This window comes from Tupaia chinensis, unplaced genomic scaffold (assembly GCF_000334495.1).
Source record: "Tupaia chinensis unplaced genomic scaffold, TupChi_1.0 Scaffold000423_1, whole genome shotgun sequence".
NCBI classification, from domain to species: Eukaryota; Metazoa; Chordata; class Mammalia; order Scandentia; family Tupaiidae; genus Tupaia; species Tupaia belangeri.
This window is the reverse complement of record NW_006159928.1, coordinates 4,904,749-4,925,519: the sequence shown is the minus strand read 5'-3', so window position 1 is coordinate 4,925,519 and position 20,771 is coordinate 4,904,749. Positions and strand designations below refer to the sequence as shown.

The window sequence follows — 20,771 nt, the reverse complement described above, 5'->3', positions numbered from 1 at the left end:
AACCACAACAGAAGATAGATTAAGTACATGAGACTGAACTGGTGAAATAACATTTTATGACTTTTGACTAAAATGTTGCTGATTTTCTTCTAGGCTTTGTTGTCCAGTTTTAAAGATTTTTGTCCTGTCTTGAACTGTCGATAGGTTCATGTACCTACTCTTTGAACAGAATCTTAACCTGTTTCCTGACTTTAAGTTTTAAGCAAAGTTTCTTAGCATTTCTTTGATTTATTAAAATTAAAACTGCTTTTCTTGAAATTACCAGCCGAACTTGCTATTGAAAGTAGTTAAATTATTTAGGAAATTGTGTGATCAATAATATGGGAGGGGGAAGGAATGGAAGACATGTAGACACCAGAGATAGTGTGAGAAAGGGTTGGAAAGGGCAGGCGGTCAGAAATAGGGGTTAAAAAATATATATATATATACACATATACATACATATATATGTGTGTGTGTGTGTGTATAACTAGAAATGGAAAATTATTGATGATAACATGCATGATTAAGACACTATTCAGCATGTTCTGGATGGGAAATCACATTTTGTATGCTGTGACGATGCTTAGGGAATGAAATTAAATTAATTAATTTAAAAAAATGTTTCAGAAAAAACACAAAAACTGTTTTTCTTGAAATTAAAAAAATGCATTAAAAATACTATTTGATGACTGCAGTAAGCTATATAGCACCAGCTAGGTGCTACTTTATAGTATGTTCATTCTACTCACTGAGGTTTATGCCTAAAGTCAGACTTGTGTTTATGGATATCTATTTATCAGCTGCGCTTGCTATTGAAAATCTTTAGATTAATTAAGATCTTTAGTGAATCAATTAAATGTGGGGCGAAAAAGGCATAGAAAACAACCATGGATACTAGAGACAGTGTGGGAGGAGGGTGGGAGATGGCAGAAGGTGAGAGATAGGAAATCAAGGATGGAAAGAAAAGCAAAATATACAGTAAACAAGAAATGGAAAATTATTTATTGACGATAACATGTATGTTGATGTGCTTGATTGAGCCATTATATAATGTATTCTGGATAGAAAATCTCATTTTGTATGCTATAATGATGTATAGTAAATTAATGTAAATAAATAAATTTAAATTAAAAAAAATCGAGTCTAACAGAACTCCCTTTTGTAGCAGCCCTGATAAGTCATCCAAAATCCCTGCTACCTGATGTAGGTTGTGTATGTCTTCCTAAATTAGCCATTCTATTGAGACAACATTTGCTTTTCTCTAATTTTCATAAAGTGATACTAGTTCTCTTAGGAATTACATAGAATAATTTTTTCTTCTTTCCTCATGAGATATTTGAAAGCACTTTATGTTTACTCTGAGTTTTTTCTCTTCCAGTATAAACATTCCTAGTTATTTCTGCCATTTCTCACATGACATGACTGACTTGTAAATTCCTTTGTATAGTTATGTCAGCATGTGATATTTTTCCAAGGTGCTAGCTTTTATCCTTTTTACTATATTACTAGGAGAGATTTTGTTATGGCTACTGTTATTTGCAGTCCTTAAACTCCATTATATGAAGTGGACCTCTGTTTTTCCTATTTTTAGTTTAAAAAGATGTTATAGTGATATTTAAATTTGTATCTCTTTCTTTGAGATGTTCAGCTTGGAATCTAAAAGCCACTTTATTCTTATATATAGGATATAAATACTATGATAACCCATGTCTCATATGTCCTTTATTTTCCTTCCTCCTCTATCTTATGAATGGTGGAATAGTGAAAGTTTGTGAATGTAACGCACATAGGCATATGCAACCTAATGACATGTCACTCTTCATTTTAAAATTTGTGATTTTTGAATAGAGATTTCCCAAAAGTGATCATTTGTCGTGTAATAACATATAATCTCACAGATTTTTCAAATAATCTCGCGGGAGGGGGTTCATGAATTTATCAAAGCCAGTTAAAAGTTTCTGCTTCAGTGGTATTACTAGTCACCAAAAAACAGAGATTAATCTAAGTACAAATGTAGAATCAAGAAGAGGCTGAAACAAAGAAGTCTTGCAAACAGAAGTCCCTCCAGATACTCTTTTTTTTTTTTTTTTTTTGGGGGGGGGGAGAGATTTTCACTGTAGGGCGCGTGCGCTCGCCAGACAGACAGAGAGAGAGACATAGAGACAGAAAGCGAGAAATCACCCCCCAGGGGGGATGGTCACGCCGCAATCCCTTCTCCTCCATTCTCCTCTCGGGATCTTGGGCACGCACGCACACGCGCCCGGCGTGAGTTTTAAGCCACCGGGTCCGGGACACGAACCGCGGTCGACTACGTGGGAGTCCAGCGACATAGCCATTACGCTAACTGCTGGTTCCCCCTCCAGATAATCTTAATGTGGAAATACCTAAAACTGAGTGAAGTCAAATATTTATTTCTATATTTAACAAAAACTTTAAAAATTTTTTTTTAAAGAGAGGTTTTTGCTATAGAGTGCATGTGCTCGCCGGAGAGAAACAAAGTGAGAAGTCATACTGGAGGAAGGCCATGCCACAATCCTTTCCCCTTCTTGTCTTGGAATTTTGGGCATGCACACACACACACACCTGCTGCGAGTGTTAAACTACTGTATCCAGGACTTGAACCATGGTCAACTACGTGGGAGTCTAGTGACATAACAGTTATACCATCTGCTGGTCCCACAAAAACTACCTTTTTTTTTTTTTTGGAGAGGTTTTTGCTAGAGGGTGTGTGCACTTGCCAGAAAGACAGAGAGAGACAGAGAGACAGAAAGTGAGAAATCACCCCCCCAGGGGAGATGGCCATGCCATAATCCCTGCTCCTCCATTCTCCTCTCGGGACCTTGGGCACGCATGCACATGTGCCCTGCGTGAGTTTAAGCCACTGGGTCTAGGACTGGAACCATGGTCGACTACATGGAAGTCCAGTGACATAGCCATTACGTTAACTGCTTGTCCCACAAAAACTACTTTTAATTAGATTTGCCTGCCTACCGGTATGTTAAAAAAAATAAATAAAGTTCTTAAAAAAATTTTTTTTTTCATTTCAAAATGGAATGTGCTGACTGAGTTAATATGGATTCTTTAAGGAGACAGAACAAATAGGATTATATGGATATAAAAGAAGGAATATATTGGGTGAGTCAGCCCATGCAAGTATAGTAACTGAGAAGTCCCACAACAGACCATCTGCAGGCTGGAGATCCTGGCATGCTGAGCATGGATCAGTCCAAGTCCACTGTCCTAGAGGCAGGAAATGATGTCACTCACAGTCCCAGGGTGAAAGCTTAAGAATCTGAGGTCTGCCACTAGGGGTTCCTAGAGTCTGATAGTAGATGAGACATGAGTTCTGATGTCTAAGGCAACAGAAGTCTTTCTTGCTCTGTGTCAAAATGACCCATTTGGGGCCAGCGGGTAGCCTGGTGGAAAGGGCGTTGGACTCCCCACCTGGCTGACCATGGTTCAAGACCTGGCGCCTTGCCCTTTCCCTCTCCTCTCTCTCTCTGTCTCTGGTCAAAATTGAAAAATCATGATAATAAATAAATCTTTTCTTTTTTTTTTAAAGAAAGGGACCTATTTATTTTCTCTATTTATTCATTCTGAGCCCTTTGTTGATTAGATTGTGGCTACCACACAGAGGGCAGATCTTCCACATCTAGTCTACTCAGGTTCCCATATTAATCTTTCATAGAGTTATTCATATACTTGTCAAACAAATAAAATATTAACAAGGAAAATAAATTTGTGTATTTACTTACAGTTGAAAAAATTTTTGTGGGAATATCATATAACTTGGTAATGGGAAAATAAAATGAAAAATTATGACTAGAGTTTAAAAGATTTAGGGTGAAAGAATTTATTGTCTCCCTCCTTGTCCTGCTATGAACAGGGCTAATTGTAGGAGACAATAATATTTTTTTCTTTCTTCCTTTAAAAAAATATTTCTGAAAAAGAAATGACTTAGAAATCAATTTTTCATATATTACCTTTGTTCAAGTTTTCATAAAAAATTTTCTTAGTATTTTGAAATAAATTTAGAGTGGGATTTATTTTTGCTGAGTAGTTGAATAGGTGATTTAATATTTCATTATATTTTTAGTAAAACAAGGATAATATTTATTTGCTGCCTAATTAGTAGAAATGCAATAATGGATGAACCTTAGGCAATGTTAAAAATATTTTGAATAACTTTAGGAAATGTAGAATAAGAGACTAATATTATTACGAATAAATACTGACTTTCTGAAAATGACTGGATTTTGAATACTATGCCAGGAACCTGAAATATGTGGCCTTATTTGTTCCTTTTAACCCAGTAAGTTAAGTATTAAGTCTATTTTCCACACGGAGAATCTCAGGCTCAGTGAGGTTAAGTAGCTTATTCAAGGTCATGTGCCTAAAATAAAGAAGCTGGGGCTTAAGCCCAGCTTTTATCCAAAACCTGTTTTCCTCCTTTTGTAACATATTGTCTCCCATTGTAAGTGGTCTGATGGTTGCCTTCTAAGTAAGGTTTTGTTATTTACCTGTCATAATTTTATTATTGTTAACTTGTTTTGCCACATTATATGTTGTAATAATTGTATCATGTGATAGCTTAAAATAATTTTGAGTTGTGTTACATACCATTTACATATAAAACATATTACTACCTAATTATTTCATCTCATTTATTTGCTTTAATTCTGTTTGTTTTGTTTAGCTTCTGACATAAGAAACAAAACATATTATATGAGGAATTAAAAAAGCTAGATTTAATGATTTATTTGATTAAAGTAAAATTTCTAGTCAAGGCTGAAAATATGCAGTCTAGTGTACATTATTAATTATGTTTATTACTTTCTTTCAATATGTACCTTCTGTATTAATTGACTTTTTTGTCTAGATATTGTTGAAGATCTATAGCAATAACATTAAAAGGTACTTGAAAATATAAATAATTGGCTATATTATGGATTTAAAATTGAAGATTTGAAAAGTTAAGTCATTTCTAAAAATCTGCATTATTGTAAATATCAAAGCTCCAATCAACTTATATCGGCATGGTCTTTAATGGAATGAGTTGAAAAGAATTTCATTTGTATTCCAAATAAACTCACTTGAATCCCAGTTTTAAAAGTTAAAGTGTTTACATAGGGATGGAATAAGTATCATTACACCCATGCATAGCTGTTAGAACACTTGAATATATTCTAAAGGTATACTGATTTAAGGGATTAGATTCATAGGTATGAATAACATTTTTATTGTGTGCTCAGTATGTACTTCTGTCAGTCTTGTCACCTTTTCATCCATCATTTTTTTTTTCTGCTTTCTATTGGAGATGCTTAAACTTGAGGTAATGTGTTTTTGGAACACTTTAATATTAATAATATCCTTAATATACCTACCACCTTTTGTTGTCATATGGCAATTTTGTGTTTTAAGGGAATCTCAGAACTTCAGAATGTGCTCATTTTGTTTTCTTAATCAAGCAAATTTTCAACCACCTTTAAATGATTATTTGCTAACAGTATTAGCCTATTAAGACAATAATTATAACTCTAAAGCACCAGTCAGGCATTTGCTTGACTATCATCACTTGGTTATTTTGCAATTTAAAGTCTTTCAGTAAATGTTCAATGTTGGATTCAATAATGTATCTTCTGGAAACATAGCTACAAGAAAATGCAAATTATCTTATGGGGTCTAATACACTATTTAAATGGGAATAAATAAAGCCCCTAGAAATATAATCACTTCTTCCTTTAGTGAGTATTTTTTGAGTGCCTACTAAGTATCAGGAACTATTCAAGGTGTAGGAAACACAACACTAAATTAAACAGAGCGCCTTGTACTCATAAGTCTTACATTCCTTTGTGGAAGTCAAAGAATACAAAAGTAAATCATCCCAGGAAGTCAGATAATAATGAATGCTATGAAGAAGAAAGAATAGGATATGGGCAATAATGGAACTGGGAATAACTTGGGACAATTTCTGAATAGTTGGAAGATCTCCTCAAGGAGGCTATGAATGAGAGGATGAAATATGGAAGAATCAGAGGAAGCATAGGGATCAAGGATTCTCAGGATTAGGTTAGAGCAAGTGCTAATTAATCTCTAAAGCACATTGGCCTGGCTCTTTAAACAGTGAGGAAAGTCAGTACCTTAAGAGCATAGATCTTTCTTTGAATTTCACCCATATTTATTTTATTTTATTGTATTTATTTTATTTCCTTTGAAAATTTTCTCTTCCTTTAATCTTTGCTTTTTTCCTCAAATATAAACATAATGTATGGTCATTGTAAAAGATTAAAATGACTCATAATATACAATACGAAAAGGGAAAGTCTATAATTCATTCTCTTCTGTCCCCTACCTCATAACCACATCATTCTTTGTTATCCTGTTGAATAAATTAATTTTTTGTTTTGTTTTGGTTTTGGTTTTGTTATCAGGCACATGCACTTGCTGGAGAGAGATAGGGACAGAGAGAGGGAAAGTGAGAAATCACCTGTTGCAGGGAATGGCCATGCTATAATTTCTTCTCCATTCTCCTCTTGGGATTTTGGGCTTGCACGTGCACCTGCCTGGCATGACTTTCAAGCTGCTGAGTCTAGGGCTTGAACCACAGTCGGCCATGTGGGAGTCCATTGCCTTAATCACCATGCCACCTGCTGGCCCCAATTAATTAAAAAATTTTAAGGGCTTGTATTTATTGTTATATAAAGGTTGTAGTTTTTAATATATTCAAATTTAATGTACTATGATATCCAGTGTCTAGTTCTTTAGCTGTTTACTACATGATATCTAAAATTTATAAAATATGAAAAGAGATTTTAGGAAATATTTGCTTTATACTTTTCTTGTATTGCTTTTCCTACCTCTTGGACTTTATCAGCAAGATAGACAGTAGAAGGCTATTACTCTAGTGTTTAAGGTAGCTAGATTTCACATGGGTGACCACAGTTAATTTAAATCCCAGCCCCAGGAGCTGGTAAGACAGCAGGGCTTGCATATGCATTGATGGCCAAACCCTGACAGGAAGGAGAAATGGAGGAGAAGGGATTGCAGTGTGACCATACCCCATTAGGTGTGCTTCTTTCTTATCTCTTTCTTTCTTTGGAAAGTAAACATCCCTCTGGCAGTTTAAAACAAAAACAAAAACAGACACTAGATAGCATTATATTTGATTTATTATGTTTTATAAGCTTAAATTTGCAAATAATTCTGTAAAGAATATCTTGATAAGATATTTACAGGTAGGGGAGATTTACATTTAATGTGATAATTTATTTTCTTTTATGATAAATTGACATTTATGCTATTATAATTAACACATATTAGCTTAAGATAACCAAATTATTCCTAATGTTTCTACTAATATCCATACTCCTACTATGATGCTGAGATTCATTGTGTTAGAAGTAGTAATTCATAATAAACTCTTAATATCTATGTCCATATCAGTGTTTCATGATCAGTTTAAGACAGTTAGTATTAGGGTATGCCTTTATCATGAATATACTGGAAAATATATAAATATTTAAACGTTTTCTTCTTTGAACTATAAGGCATTCATGTATATATTAATTAGATTTTATATATGATATTGAAACACCATGTGTTAGGTGTAACTACTAAGTAATGTGATAGATTGCCTTTCATTATTACCAGAATGGATACACTTAAATAAATTTTTTTCTTAAAGTCAGGCCAGGTCCAGGCATGGTGGTATAATGTTGGAAGCCATGAAGAGGATGGAGATTTGGTTCCTGGGTCTACTGAGAATTCATCTAAAAAATAAGTTTTATATACTCTGGAAGGGTTCCCAAAAGAGGAGTAGTAAGAGATTTCTTGAGCAATGGCATTGTGGTCATATTACTTAATAGCTTCTGGGACCAGCAGGTAGAGTGGTGGTTAAGGCACTGGACTCTCACATGATCATACACGGTTGGAGTCCCAGACCTTGTGACTTGCTTTCTTACTTTCCCTTTCTCTCTCTCTGGTCAAATTAAAAATAATAATGATAATAGATAAATAAGTAAATAATTCTTTAAAAAAATTAGTAGTCTTCTAAAGATTTTTCCTTGAAGATGAAAGCAGTCATTTGTAATATACGATGTGTATAGTTATTAATATGTTTGTTAGGAAAATTTAAAAATTTATGTCTTATCCATATTATAAAATTTGTTCAGTAATAAAGCATATAGATGATGGAAATAATCATAAATAGAAATATAAAAAGTAAAGTCAGTAAGCAATACTAGAAATAAAAAAAATCTTTTGTTAATGTCATTTGTAGGAAATCATGCCTAAAGATCAGTATTTAGTTTTTCTCATAGTTAAACCTTCATGTATAGGAAGTTTGTATTTCCAACATCTTTGCTTACCTGTCTTTTTTCTTTTTACTTATTTTTTTAAATGACCAAACTATTGTTGATTATGAATATAAATTTTCATTTTTCCTAAATGTTATAGTATACTTAAGCAAATTCATGCCCAGATATTTTACCTGACCATAGAATGATTTAACTTAACAAAACTATATGTAACTTCAATTTGGTAACTTATTATAATCGCAAAAGTGATTCACCATGATCAAACTCTGTGTCACATGTTTGTACATATATGTAAAAGTTCATGCTGTAGAAACTCGGAGAAATGGTTGATATAAATTACATATCCTCATCAAATTCAAGAAGGTTAAAGCAAAGAGTTTCAAAGCTAATTCAAGTTTTCAGTTTCTTTTTCTTCTTTTTTTTTTTTTTTATTTGAGAGATTTTTGCTATAGGGCATGTGTTGTGCTCGCCAGAAAGACAGAGAGAGACAGAGAAATCACTCCCCCAGGGAGGATGACCATGTGATTCTCTTCCATTCTCCTCTTGGGATCTTCAGTACACACGCACACATTCCTGGCGTGAGTTTTAAGCCACTGGGTCTGGAGCTCAAAGCACGGTCACAGTTGACCATGTGGGAGTCCATTATGTCATCTGCTGGTCCCAAATTTGTAATTTCTTGCTTACTTCAGACACATTAAATACAAGTCAACTTTTCACTTTATGTGTTATTTAATAAATGAACTTGTGCACCTTGGATCAATTTTAAAAATCAGTTTTAAGCCTGAAAGAGTATGAGTGACAGTGAGGATAGTAGGATAAAGAAACAAGTTGAGGGACCAGCAGTTAGCGTAATGGCTATGTCGCTGGACTCCCATGTAGTCGACCGCGGTTTGAGTCCCGGACCCGGTGGCTTAAAACTCATGTGGAGTGCATGTGCTTGCTTACCCAAGATCCTGAGAGGAGAATGGAGGAGAAGGGATTGCAGCATGGCCATCCCCCCTGGGGGGTGATTTCTTGCTTTCTGTCTCTCTGTCTCTCTGTCTGTCTGGTGAGCGCATGCGCCTTATAGCAAAAACCTCTCTCAAAAAAAAAAAAAAAAAAAAAGAAACAAGTTGAAAGTTCCAAGGATTATTACAATTTAGCAACAACATTCTATGTAATATTAAAAACTTTGTATGCTTCTAGTTCTCTTTTTATTTTAATTTGCTCTCACTTTTTTTTTTTTTTTTTTCCTTTTAGGCCACAATTAGCCAGCTAAAGAGTGAACTTGCCAAAGGCCCCCAAGAAGTTGCTGTATATGTACAGGAATTACAAAAACTTAAAAGTTCAGTTAATGAATTAACACAGAACAATCAGGTGAGATTTTTAAAGCTATGTATCAAAGTGAATTCATTTTATTTATCTTAAGTTTTAATCATATGTATTTTATTTATATATTGGCAAGTACAGTGTGACTTAATCTGTATTTTTTTTAGTATTAAGTACATTCACATTGTTGTGCAAATCAATTGGCAGAACTTTTTTCATCTTGCAAAACTGAAACTCTATATCCATTAAATAGCTTTTTGTTCTTCTCTCCTTCCATTTCCTGGTACCCACTATTCTACTTCCTGTCTTTATAAATTTGACTATCCTAGGTACCTCATCTAAGTGGAATTGTATAGTAGTTATCTGTTTTCTAATTTTCTTCTTTGACTTCCATATTTATTCATGTTGTATCTTATGTCAGATTTTTTTAAAGGCTGAATTATGTACATATGTACAAATCATTTTATGTACATATCATACTATCCATTTATCTATCAATGGACACTTGGGTTGCTTCCGTCTTTTGGCTATGCTGCTTCGAATATAGAAATACAAATATCTCTTTGAGACCTCACTTTCAGTTTTTTTGCCTACATATCTAGAAATGGAATTGCTAGATCATATGGTAATTCCATTTTTAATTTCTTGAGGAATCACCATGCTATTTGCCATAGTGACTGCATCCTTTCACATTTCCACTAATGGTATACAAGGATTTTAGTTTCTCCATGTCTTCACCAACACTTATTCCCCCCTTCCTTTTTGAAGATAGTCATCTCAGTGATGTAAGGTGATAATCTCATTGTAATTTTGATTTACATATCTCTAATGAATAAATATTAAGTATTGTTTCATGTTTTTTTGGCTCTGTAATTGTAACTCAATTATAGGCACACTCTATGTTTTGGATAAATATAGAACCCTTTATTACATAGATGAGGTGCAAATATTTTATTTCATTCTGTAGGTTACTTTTCACTCTGTTATTGTGTCTTTTGATGCTCAGATGTTTTAAATTTTACTGTAGTGTAATTTACCTCCTTTTCCTTTGTTGCCTATGCTTTGGTGTCACATGTGCAAAATCATTGTAAAATGCAGTGTCACAAAGCTTTTCCTTTCCTTTTTTTATTTTTAAGAGAGATTTTTGCTATAGAGAATGTGTGCTTACCAGAGAGACAGAGACAGAAAGTGAGAAATCGCCCCCCCAGGGGGGATGACCACACTGTAGTCCCTTCATCTTCATTCTCCTCTTAGGAATTTGGGCACACGCCCACATGCCCAGTATGAGTTTAAGCTGCTAGGTCCAGTACTCGAACTGCAGTCAACTACTTGGGAGTCTAGGGATGTAACAATTATGCCATCTGCTGGTCCCCTTATAATTTTAGGTTTTATGTTCAGGCCTTTGATCTACTTTGAGTTACTTTTTGTATATAGTGTAAGGTAACAGTCCATTTTCATTCTTTGTGCATGGATATCTATTTTTCCCAGCACCATTTGTTGAAAAGATTGTCCTTTCTGCATTGACTGTCCATGGCATTCTTGTCAAAAATCATTTAACCCTTATCTTAATCTGTTTGGACTCCTATAATAAAATTTCATAAACTAGGTAGCTTATAAACAACAGAAATTTATTTTTAACTGTTCTGGTGGCTGAAAAGTCCAAGATAAAGGCACCAGCAGATTTAGTGTCTGGTGAGGCCCTATTTTGCATAGAAAAATACATCATGACTTTCCTGACAACCTAATAGATTCTATCTTCTTGCTGTGTACTGATATGGTGGGATGGGGGATCTTTTTCATAAGGGTACTAATCCCATTCACAAGGGCTCTACCTTCATGACCTGTTCACCTCTCAGAGGCCCTAGTTCCAATTATCTCCTTTAGTGTTAGGGTTTTAATTTGGGGGCGACACAAACATTCAGGGCATATCTTTTATATATGTAAAAGTGTATCTGTGGGTACACTATTCTATTCCATTGATCCCTATTACCATCTTTATGCCAGTACTACACTGTTTTGATTACTATAGCTTTGTAATAAATTTCAAAATCAGGAAGTATAAGATCTCCATTTTTGTTCCCTTTTCAGTATTTTTAAAAGTGAATTTTTCTGCCCTGTTTCTTTATAAATGAGCAACAGATAATATTTAGTTTGGGGGTGGGAGCAGTATTGGTATTAGTTTTTACTTTCTGTGCCCTTTTTTGGTGGTCTACATCACCACAGAGAGTTATTAAACTCATGTTCAAAGATATAGTGAATACGTTGGCTCTGCTTTAATAACTGGAGTTTAATATTTGGTGAACTATAACAAGAGAAACATCAAGAAAGATAAGAGTCATGCTAGAAAAGAGATAACTATTTTCCAAAGCAAGTATAATACTGTTGCTCATTTCTCTCTTAGTGCTGATTGAGTTTTAAAATTTAATATTCTTCTGTGGTTATGCCTTTCTCTAGCATAAATATCTCCATCTCCTCTCCATTACCCTGACTTTCCCCTCGTCTAACTATACATAGGAAACTTTTACAGAACAATTTAGTTTTCTCTTTGTCACTTACTTTGTTTCTTAATTTCTTTGAACCTTGAGCCTCTCTTGGAAACTGACTAGAATAGAGTAGTAGTTTGCATGGGTGTTTATAATCAGTGTAATTTCTTATGTATTTTTGAAATATTAAACTACTGACAAAGAACATGATTTGATATTGATAGCTGAAATGTACAGTCAAATATAATTAATTGAATCAGAATACAGGCAGGTAGATTTTGATTTTTTTTTTTTTTTAGGACAAGTGAATTTATTTGCCATGTATCAATATTTTTGCTTCTTAAAGAATGAAGCTGTCAGGGACCAGCAGTTAGCGTAATGGCTATGTCGCTGGACTCCCACGTAGCTGACCGCGGTTCGAGTCCCGGACCCGGTGGCTTAAACTCACGCCAGGCGCATGTGTGTGCGTGCCCAAGATCCCGAGAGGAGAATGGAGGAGAAGGGATTGTGGTGTGGCCATACCCCCGGGGGGTGATTTCTCGCTTTCCATCTCTCTGTCTCTCTGTCTGGCGAGCACATGTGCCCTATAGCAAAAACCTCTCCAAAAAAAAAAAAGAAGAATGAAGCTGTCAGAAGGGTGTATCGAAAATGGTTGAATTTCTAGGTTGCTTTGTAAGTAAGCTGTGGGAAGACACTCGTTTATTCATTACTAGCCCTAATTTTTCTTGCACATTAAAAAGTTATATACCACACAGGTCCTCAGTATATGTAAGCATGGTTGCATTTATGAAATTCAGTAACTTAGAATTTTAGAAAAAAGATATATTTAGAGATTAATGAATAGAATTAATTTAGCTTGCTACTTCTAAAATAAATGTTATTTTCCTAAGTGAAACATATGTACAATTATGTCAAGAAAGATTTAAAGTTACTAACTAGTAAAACAAAGAAATGTTTATTAAAGGATAATTTTCTTGATCTATAGTTAGTTCAAAAGTATAATTTTTTTCAAGTCTTTTGACTCTACCTCTTTTTCTGTTTCTGTTGATTGGTAAGAGTACACATCACTTGGATAATTTTGCTGCAAAGTCCTGGTTGCTCTTCTAAGTTTGTCTCTTATTCTACCTCTTATATTATCTTTTGGGATACTGCTTTTTTTAGTATATTCCTACTAGGTAATTTTTATTAATTCACTTTTTCTCTGACCAATATTCAAGAACTTTTACTTACTTCTTTTTCCATGTTGGTTCCTATACTTACTATTGCCTTTGAAATAATAGAATTTGATATTTCCTCACTGGCAACTTGTTTGTCCCTTCTTTAACACAACCACTGTGGAGAACAATATGGAGTTTCCTAGAAACCTGCATAGAGAACTACTATATGACCCAGCAATTCCACTTTTAGGTCTCTACCCAAAGGATAGGAAAACACTCAGTGGAAATATATCTGTATATCCATGTTTATTGCAGCATTATTCACAATTGCTAGGACATGGAATCAACCCTATTGTGCAAGGACAGATGAATGGATTGAAAAAATGTGGCGCATGTACTCTATAGAACGCTAATCAGCCATAAAAACAATGAGACTCTGAAGTGATATAAAGTGGATGAATCTGAAAGATTTAATGCTAAGAGATGCAAGCCAGACTATGAAAGACACTGTATGTCCCTGTTTCATATATACTAAATGTCTGTGCTCTGTAGCAGAATCTGAAAGATTGGAAGTTATAATAGCAGAGAGGTCAACTATAGGTACTAGAGACAGTATACAAGAGGGTAGATGACAGGGGGATGGGTAATAGGGATGGGAGGGAGGGGATCAGGGAAAAACAAAACATTTAATAGACACACAGATGAAGAAAAGTTATCTGTTGATAACGTGTATGGCAGTATCTTTGACTTGACTAATAAAATATGCATTATATTCATGCTGGGAAAAACCATGTTGTATACTGTCAAGATGTACAGTGATTAAATGTAACAAAGAAATTAAAAGTCTTGGGGAAGTTTTTGCTTTTTTAATAGATATTTTTTTGTAGAGCAGATTCCCTGAGTCATGTATAAATATTTCCTAATTCTTGTCACCACTTTTAAAACCATACTGAAACTGTTAGTTTCAGGTGATCTTACTAGTTAGCTCCATCTTACTTTGCTCATTTTATTTGTTTCAAAATCGTGCACTAAGAAATTTGACATGACTTTTCTGTTAACCTATTCTTGTATGTATATTATGTTTTAACTTTCTTAAAAAGGCTTTTATTTTGGTGTGTGTTTTGTTTTTCATGTGTGTATTTCATTTAGATTATAGTCTGTTTAAGGTGCAAAGGCTTTGATTGTCCTCTCATTCTGTATTATCCCCTTCTGGCACATTGCATATCGTAAGAGGAGTATAATAAATGATTGACTCATCAGATACTTACAGTGACTTCTTATCCTGGCTGTTTTTCTTACAGAATTGAGTTAAAATTTTGATCTATATTTTATGTGTAAATATTTTGACTTGAAAAGGTCAGTGTTAATTGTAAGACTATCACTGAGACTAGATTTTGACATGTAATTAGGCTGGATCTTCAGGTCTTTGATTGAAGGTGTTATTTTTATATTTTATCCTTGTTAAATACTAATGAGGAGAGGAAAATAAATTATAAGGCAGATAAATAATATGTTTATTTCATTATTTTTATATATGTAGAAAGAAATTGGAATTAGTGTTAACTTGTGACTTTGAAACATAGTCTTTATTGAGAAGATGAGAATGCATTGAGTAGGATCAGGCATAGTAGAGCAGTGAATGATCTTGTTGTGGTAAAGCTCTAACCAACTATGAAAATTGCAAAGCCAAAAATAAGAATTGCTATAATATATTATTTAGAACAAGTTCTAGCTATAGGAAGGTAAGTTTTAATTTCTAACTGAAATTAGAAAGACTATAAATCTATTGTATATATCAAATAATCTAGTAGACTTTAGTGTTTTCATTTAATGCCAGCATTTTCTTGGCATTTCTTAAGTTGTATTCATAGAGGTTAGTCAAAATGGACTAATGATAAAATCATAAGTCACCTCATAATAGTGTAAATCTTCTTTACTAGGATATTTTTATTTTTTTATATTATTATATTGACTGAAATATTTAGAAGGAAGTAGTACTGTTCCAAAAATTGTTTGAATATTTGGAGTAGTTAAAAATATTAGGAAGGAATATAAATTATTAAATCAATATTTCAGAACTTAACAGAAAAGTTGTTGAAGAAAGAACTAGACTATACCCAATTAGAAGAAAAACATAATGAAGAATCTGTGAGTAAAAAGAATATTCAAGTAATCCTTCATCAGAAGGACCTAGATTGTCAACAACTTCAGTCAAGATTATCTGCATCTGAAACTTCACTGCAGAGAATACAAGCAGAACTAAGTGAAAAAGGTGAAGCTACTCAAAAGCTCAAAGAAGAATTATCAGAAGTAGAGACCAAGTACCAGCATCTTAAGGTGGAGTTTAAACAGCTACAACAACAAAGAGAAGAAAAGGAGCAGCATGGACTACAACTCCAAAGTGAAATTAATCAGGTAAGATATGTTATTTTTATTTATTGTAATTCTTCCATGGTGTCTTTTTAATGTGGTTATTAAAAAAATTGTCATTAAAAAATTAACCCTTAATTTTTACATCTTATAAATCTCATTTTCTTTCATTTCAATTTCCCCTAAAAAATGATAACATCTACTTTACAACATTGTTGTGACGTGTTTTAGCATGGTACCTGGCATATGGGAGATACTTCCTAGGTTTTAGATGTTATAACTAATTCAAATCATTGACCATTCTGTAACTTAAGAAGTCCTTTTTTTAGGTTACTAAACTTAAAAGTATAATTATAATAAAACCAATGGTATAAAGATTAGATTTTAAAAGTGGAGCACAAATTAGTTCTAAATTTTTTATAGATAATGTCTATCAGATGGTTTGATACAAGTTTTAATTTTGTCATTAACTTAATTTTTTAATGTCAGTATGTAATTGTTTATAGAAAATATTAAAAATTTGTTGAAAATGCAAATTAGGGGGGGATTAAAATACTCAGACACTGTGTTGACAATGTTCAACTATTTTTACTCAAGTAGCTATGAAACCTTATTATAATTATTTTTATGGCTTTCTACTCCTTTACTGAAAATAATGATGTTAATTATAACAATTATACTACTAATTTACTGAGCTTCAATCATGCTTCAGGAATTAGAGTAAACTCTCCCAGTTACTATCACTGATTTTTTTTTTTTAAAGAGAGATTTTTGCTATATGATGCATGCACTTACTGGAGAAACAGAGAGACAGAAAGTGAGAAGTCCCCCCTCCCCCTTGGGTGATGGCCACACCATAGTCTTTTCTCCATTCCCCTTTTTGGATTTGGAGCACAGATGCACACATGCCTGGAGTAATTTTCAAGCTGCTGGGTATGGGACACGAGCTGTGGTCTGCCATGTGGGAGTCTAGCAACATAACTATTATCCCATCTGCTGGTCCCTACTATCACTGATTGTTGAGATTACCCGGTGAGTTCCAGGATACAGTGAATTAGAAAGTTAGGAATATTTTTCTATAGATTTCTGTCTGGCCTTCTTCCCTATTTCCACTGCTAATCCTCCTTATCTCACTCTTAAAACATCCTAAGAATCACTAACAGATTTCTCTGCCTTAAGTCTAGTCTCTGTCAGATTGATCTTCCACATAGCCATCCAAGTGTTCTAGGCAGAAAATTTTACCATGTCTAACCCTGCTTTATACTCTTTATTATCTTTTTATGGCTCAATGAATTAATAAGTTCAGGTTGTCATGTTGTGTCATGCAGTGTCTGTAGTGATCTTGTCAGCCTATCTTCTCAGCTCTTTACGTTTCTTTGTTTTATTCTCTACTGTAGGAATATAGAAGTGTTCTTAGCTTTTTTTTCAGCTTTTTTATGCCATATCTCAGTTTCATGGCATTAGTAATTCGATCATTAGATCTTGACCTGAGCTATTCTATTCCTCTTCATTCAATCAATACTATTGCTTACTTCACTTGTCACCCTTCTAGAAATTCTTTTTGAAACACTGCACCATTCACTACACCCCAGGATGAATTAAGCACGCACATATCTTGATTATTTTACTTATCACATTACAGTATATCATCATAGTTTATGTCAGACTTCACTAGATTCTGAATTGTTTTGGTACAAAAACCATGCCTTATTCACTTTTGTCCTTACTACTTGGCACTTTTCTATTAATCAACAAATGTTTTAGTGAGTGAATGAATAAATGCAGACATTGGGAACCAGCAGTTAGCATAATGGCTATGTCGCTGGACTCTCACGTAGTCTATTGTGGTTTGCATCCCGGACCCGGTGGCTTAAAACTCATGCTGGGCACGTGTGCGTGCATGCCCAAGGTCCCGAGAGGAGAACGGAGGAGAAGGGATTGCAGCGTGACCATCCCCCCGGGGGGTGATTTCTCGCTTTCTGTCTCTATGTCTCTGTCTGTCTGGCGAGCGCACGCGGCCTATAGTGAAAACCTCTCCAAAAAAAAAAAAAAAAAGGCAGTAAAATAAATGCAGACATTCATAGTGGAAGAAGCTTAGGGACATTAGCAATTATATGTTCATATTTCAGTTCAGATAAACAAATTGGGTGTTTATGCTTTCTAAAAGACACTATGACTCATTTGTTAGAGGTTATAGAAATAAACAGGAAATAGCACCTACCTTTAATGGTTATGTAGAACTCATAGACAAGGTAAGGTAAGTATTATCCTATAATGAAGATTATGATTATTATAATGAAAAGGTCCCATATATTATGGGAATTTGGAAGAGGCGTCTATGTTTTTCTTGCCCCTATATTACTTCACCTTGTGCAATTATTTTATAGTTATATGATCAGGAAAAGAGTGAGAGGTGTGAGAGGTGATGCCTAAAATTGTGAATATAGGATAGGTTTTGACAAGTGATAATTTGAAAGTGGAGAACCTTCCAGTCAGAGGGATTAATGAGAGCAAATTAGCAGCAGGAAAGTGTTTAAGAACCAGGAAGATACACTGATTTTCTTTTAGGATAGGGTATGAATAATAGGAGTGGGCTGTTATGACTGGAAAGAGCATAGTGTGACTTCTTAAATGGTAGGCTGAGAGGAATGTGGGTTTTATGTTATGGGAAGTAAAGGGGCATTAGGAATTTTTCTATTCAGTAAGACTTGAATGTATGATTGGTTTAGTCATAGTACAAAAATAAAGAGAGCAGAAGACCTGGAAGTGATACCATTTATCTTCTTTCTTTCAGCATGCTGTCTGGACTCTACTTTTAGAACACATCTCAAACCCTTCCATTTCTCTCCATCTACAATGCACCACCCTTAATCTAAGCTATTATCATTCCTCACCTTGACTTGTATTAGCCTTCTTACACGTTTTTCTTCTAGTGACTTCCTTAATCCACTCCACATTCCTAAGGTAGAGATGCCTTTTTAAAACATGAAGGGTATCTTCTTTTTTTTTTATTTTTTTAATCTTGCTTAACACCCTCTAATGACTTTGCATTACACTTTGAATTGCATTCAAATTTCTTACTTTGGCAAGTAAACCTCTGCTTGTATAGTACAGCCCCTACCAGGTTTTCAAATTTATAGCATTCTACTTTGAAGCCATGTTGATCTCTTTCTAGTTCCTCAAGCACACCCTCACTTCAGGCTGTTTCTGCCTTAGCTCCTTTGCTTATGTTTGGTTCTTCTTAGAGTACTTGATTTGCATTCTTCACAAAGCTGATTCAGGTGTCATTTTTTTCAATAAGCCTTTTAGGACCACTATTTTAAATAGCTTGTTTTTCATATCTCCTGAGTTCTTTTTTTAATCTCAGCAAGCTGTATTGTCTTCATCTTCGTTATAGCACTTTACATTGTATAATTAGTTTTGTTTACTTGTGTACTTTTTACCATTGCAACTGGACTGTGGACTCCGTAATGCAAGAAATTTGTTTTATTACATGCTCTATACTCAGGGCTTTCAATAAATATTTATTAGAAGAATGAAAGCAAGCCTCATATTTAGATTGTTTTTAATATCTTCAAAGAATGTAAGCATGAACTGGGTTTGATTTGCTCTTCTTATTCTTTTATTTATTTATTTATTTATTTATTTATTTTTGAGAGAGGTTTTTTGTTAATAGGGCACGTGTACTCACCAGAGAGAGAGAGAGAGAGAGAGACAGAAAGATAGGCAATGGCCATGCCATAATATCTTCTCAATTATCCTCCTGGGATCTTGGGCATGCATGCACGTGTGCCCGGCGTGATTTTGAAGCCACCAGGTCTGGGATGCAACTGTGGTTGTCCGTGTGAGTGCCCACCAATGTAACCACTATACCATCTGCTGGTTCCCCTTACTTTATTATCACCGATTCTAGTGTTGACAAAATTAGGTAGCTGGAAATCATCAAAAAATAACTTAAAAGCAAAGTAGTCTATATTCTTTATATTTGTGTTCATAAGTACAAAATAGTCACAGAGATGCAGGTAAGGATTTGCTACATAATTGAAATTAGGTGTTATCAATTTAATTAAGAAAATTATCTGACATGCTGTCTAATAACATGCTAGTTTATAAGCATAGACTTACGGACCAACAGCCTGGTTTCCATTACTGTGGCCTACAAGCTGTGTGATTTTGGATGAGTTATTTAGTTTGTACCTCAGTTTGCTCATCTATAAAATGAGAATAATAATGGAACTTTTTAAATAGAGTTGCTACAAATATTAAATTAGTGTTTATGATAGTATTTAGAATACGGCCTGACATTCAGTAAATATTATTGGGAAGATAATGAAGAATTATGTCAGTTTCTGAAAACTGAATTTATTAGAGAACATACAGTCAACTTTCTTTCTGTAGGTTCTACATCTGTGGATTCAATCAAGCATGAATTATATGCTGTGTTGTTAAGCTTATGGTAGTTGCCCCTGTACTGAACATGCACAGACTTTAAAAAGTTTATTTATTTACTCCTCCTATGAGAGAGACAGATAGATACACACACACACACACACACACACACACACACACACACACACGTACCTCCAACAGAGTCTTCATGTTGTAATCCAATCTCGGTCTCAGCCCAGAGAGGTACCTAGATGCAAACTCTCAACCTCTCTCAAGTGGGTCCATTTGTATTATTGCTGTGCCAATTCTTGGCCCCATGAACATGTATAGATTTGTCTCTGAATAATAGAACATAATAACTATTTACATAACATTTACATTTTATTAGGTATTGTAAATAATCTAGAGATGATTGGAAGGATAAAGGAGAATGTTCATAGGTTATATGCAAACACCATACCATTTTATAGAAGGGATTTGAACATCTGCATACTTTGGGAACTGCAAGAGGTCCAGGAACCAGTCCCCCCACAGACAATGAGGATCGGTTGTACTTATGTATGCATATCTTAAAGTATGACTTAGGATAGACCATTCTATTAATAATTCAAATATGTATTATTTTTACCCTTAATTTAACCTCTTTTGTTTGTTAAAACATTTATTCTAGAATGATATAGGCATAGTTGTTTAAGTGACTTTGGCCTGCTTCCACACTTAGGCAGCTCTAGTTTGAGATTCATTTCTTTATTAGAGATCAAGAATTT

General features: G+C 34.2%; 1 protein-coding gene across 3 annotated transcripts in view; it reads left to right on the top strand.

Moving 5' to 3' along the window:
• Window positions 1-20,771, top strand: part of EEA1 (early endosome antigen 1) — a 143,717-nt gene that overhangs the window by 60,828 nt on the left and 62,118 nt on the right. For all 3 annotated transcript variants that reach the window (XM_027774335.1, XM_027774334.1, XM_006154829.3), the window contains 2 exons: window positions 9,537-9,653; window positions 15,322-15,660. In XM_027774335.1, the coding sequence (XP_027630136.1) occupies window positions 9,537-9,653; window positions 15,322-15,660 (456 nt within the window). The remainder of the gene's footprint in view (window positions 1-9,536; window positions 9,654-15,321; window positions 15,661-20,771) is intronic.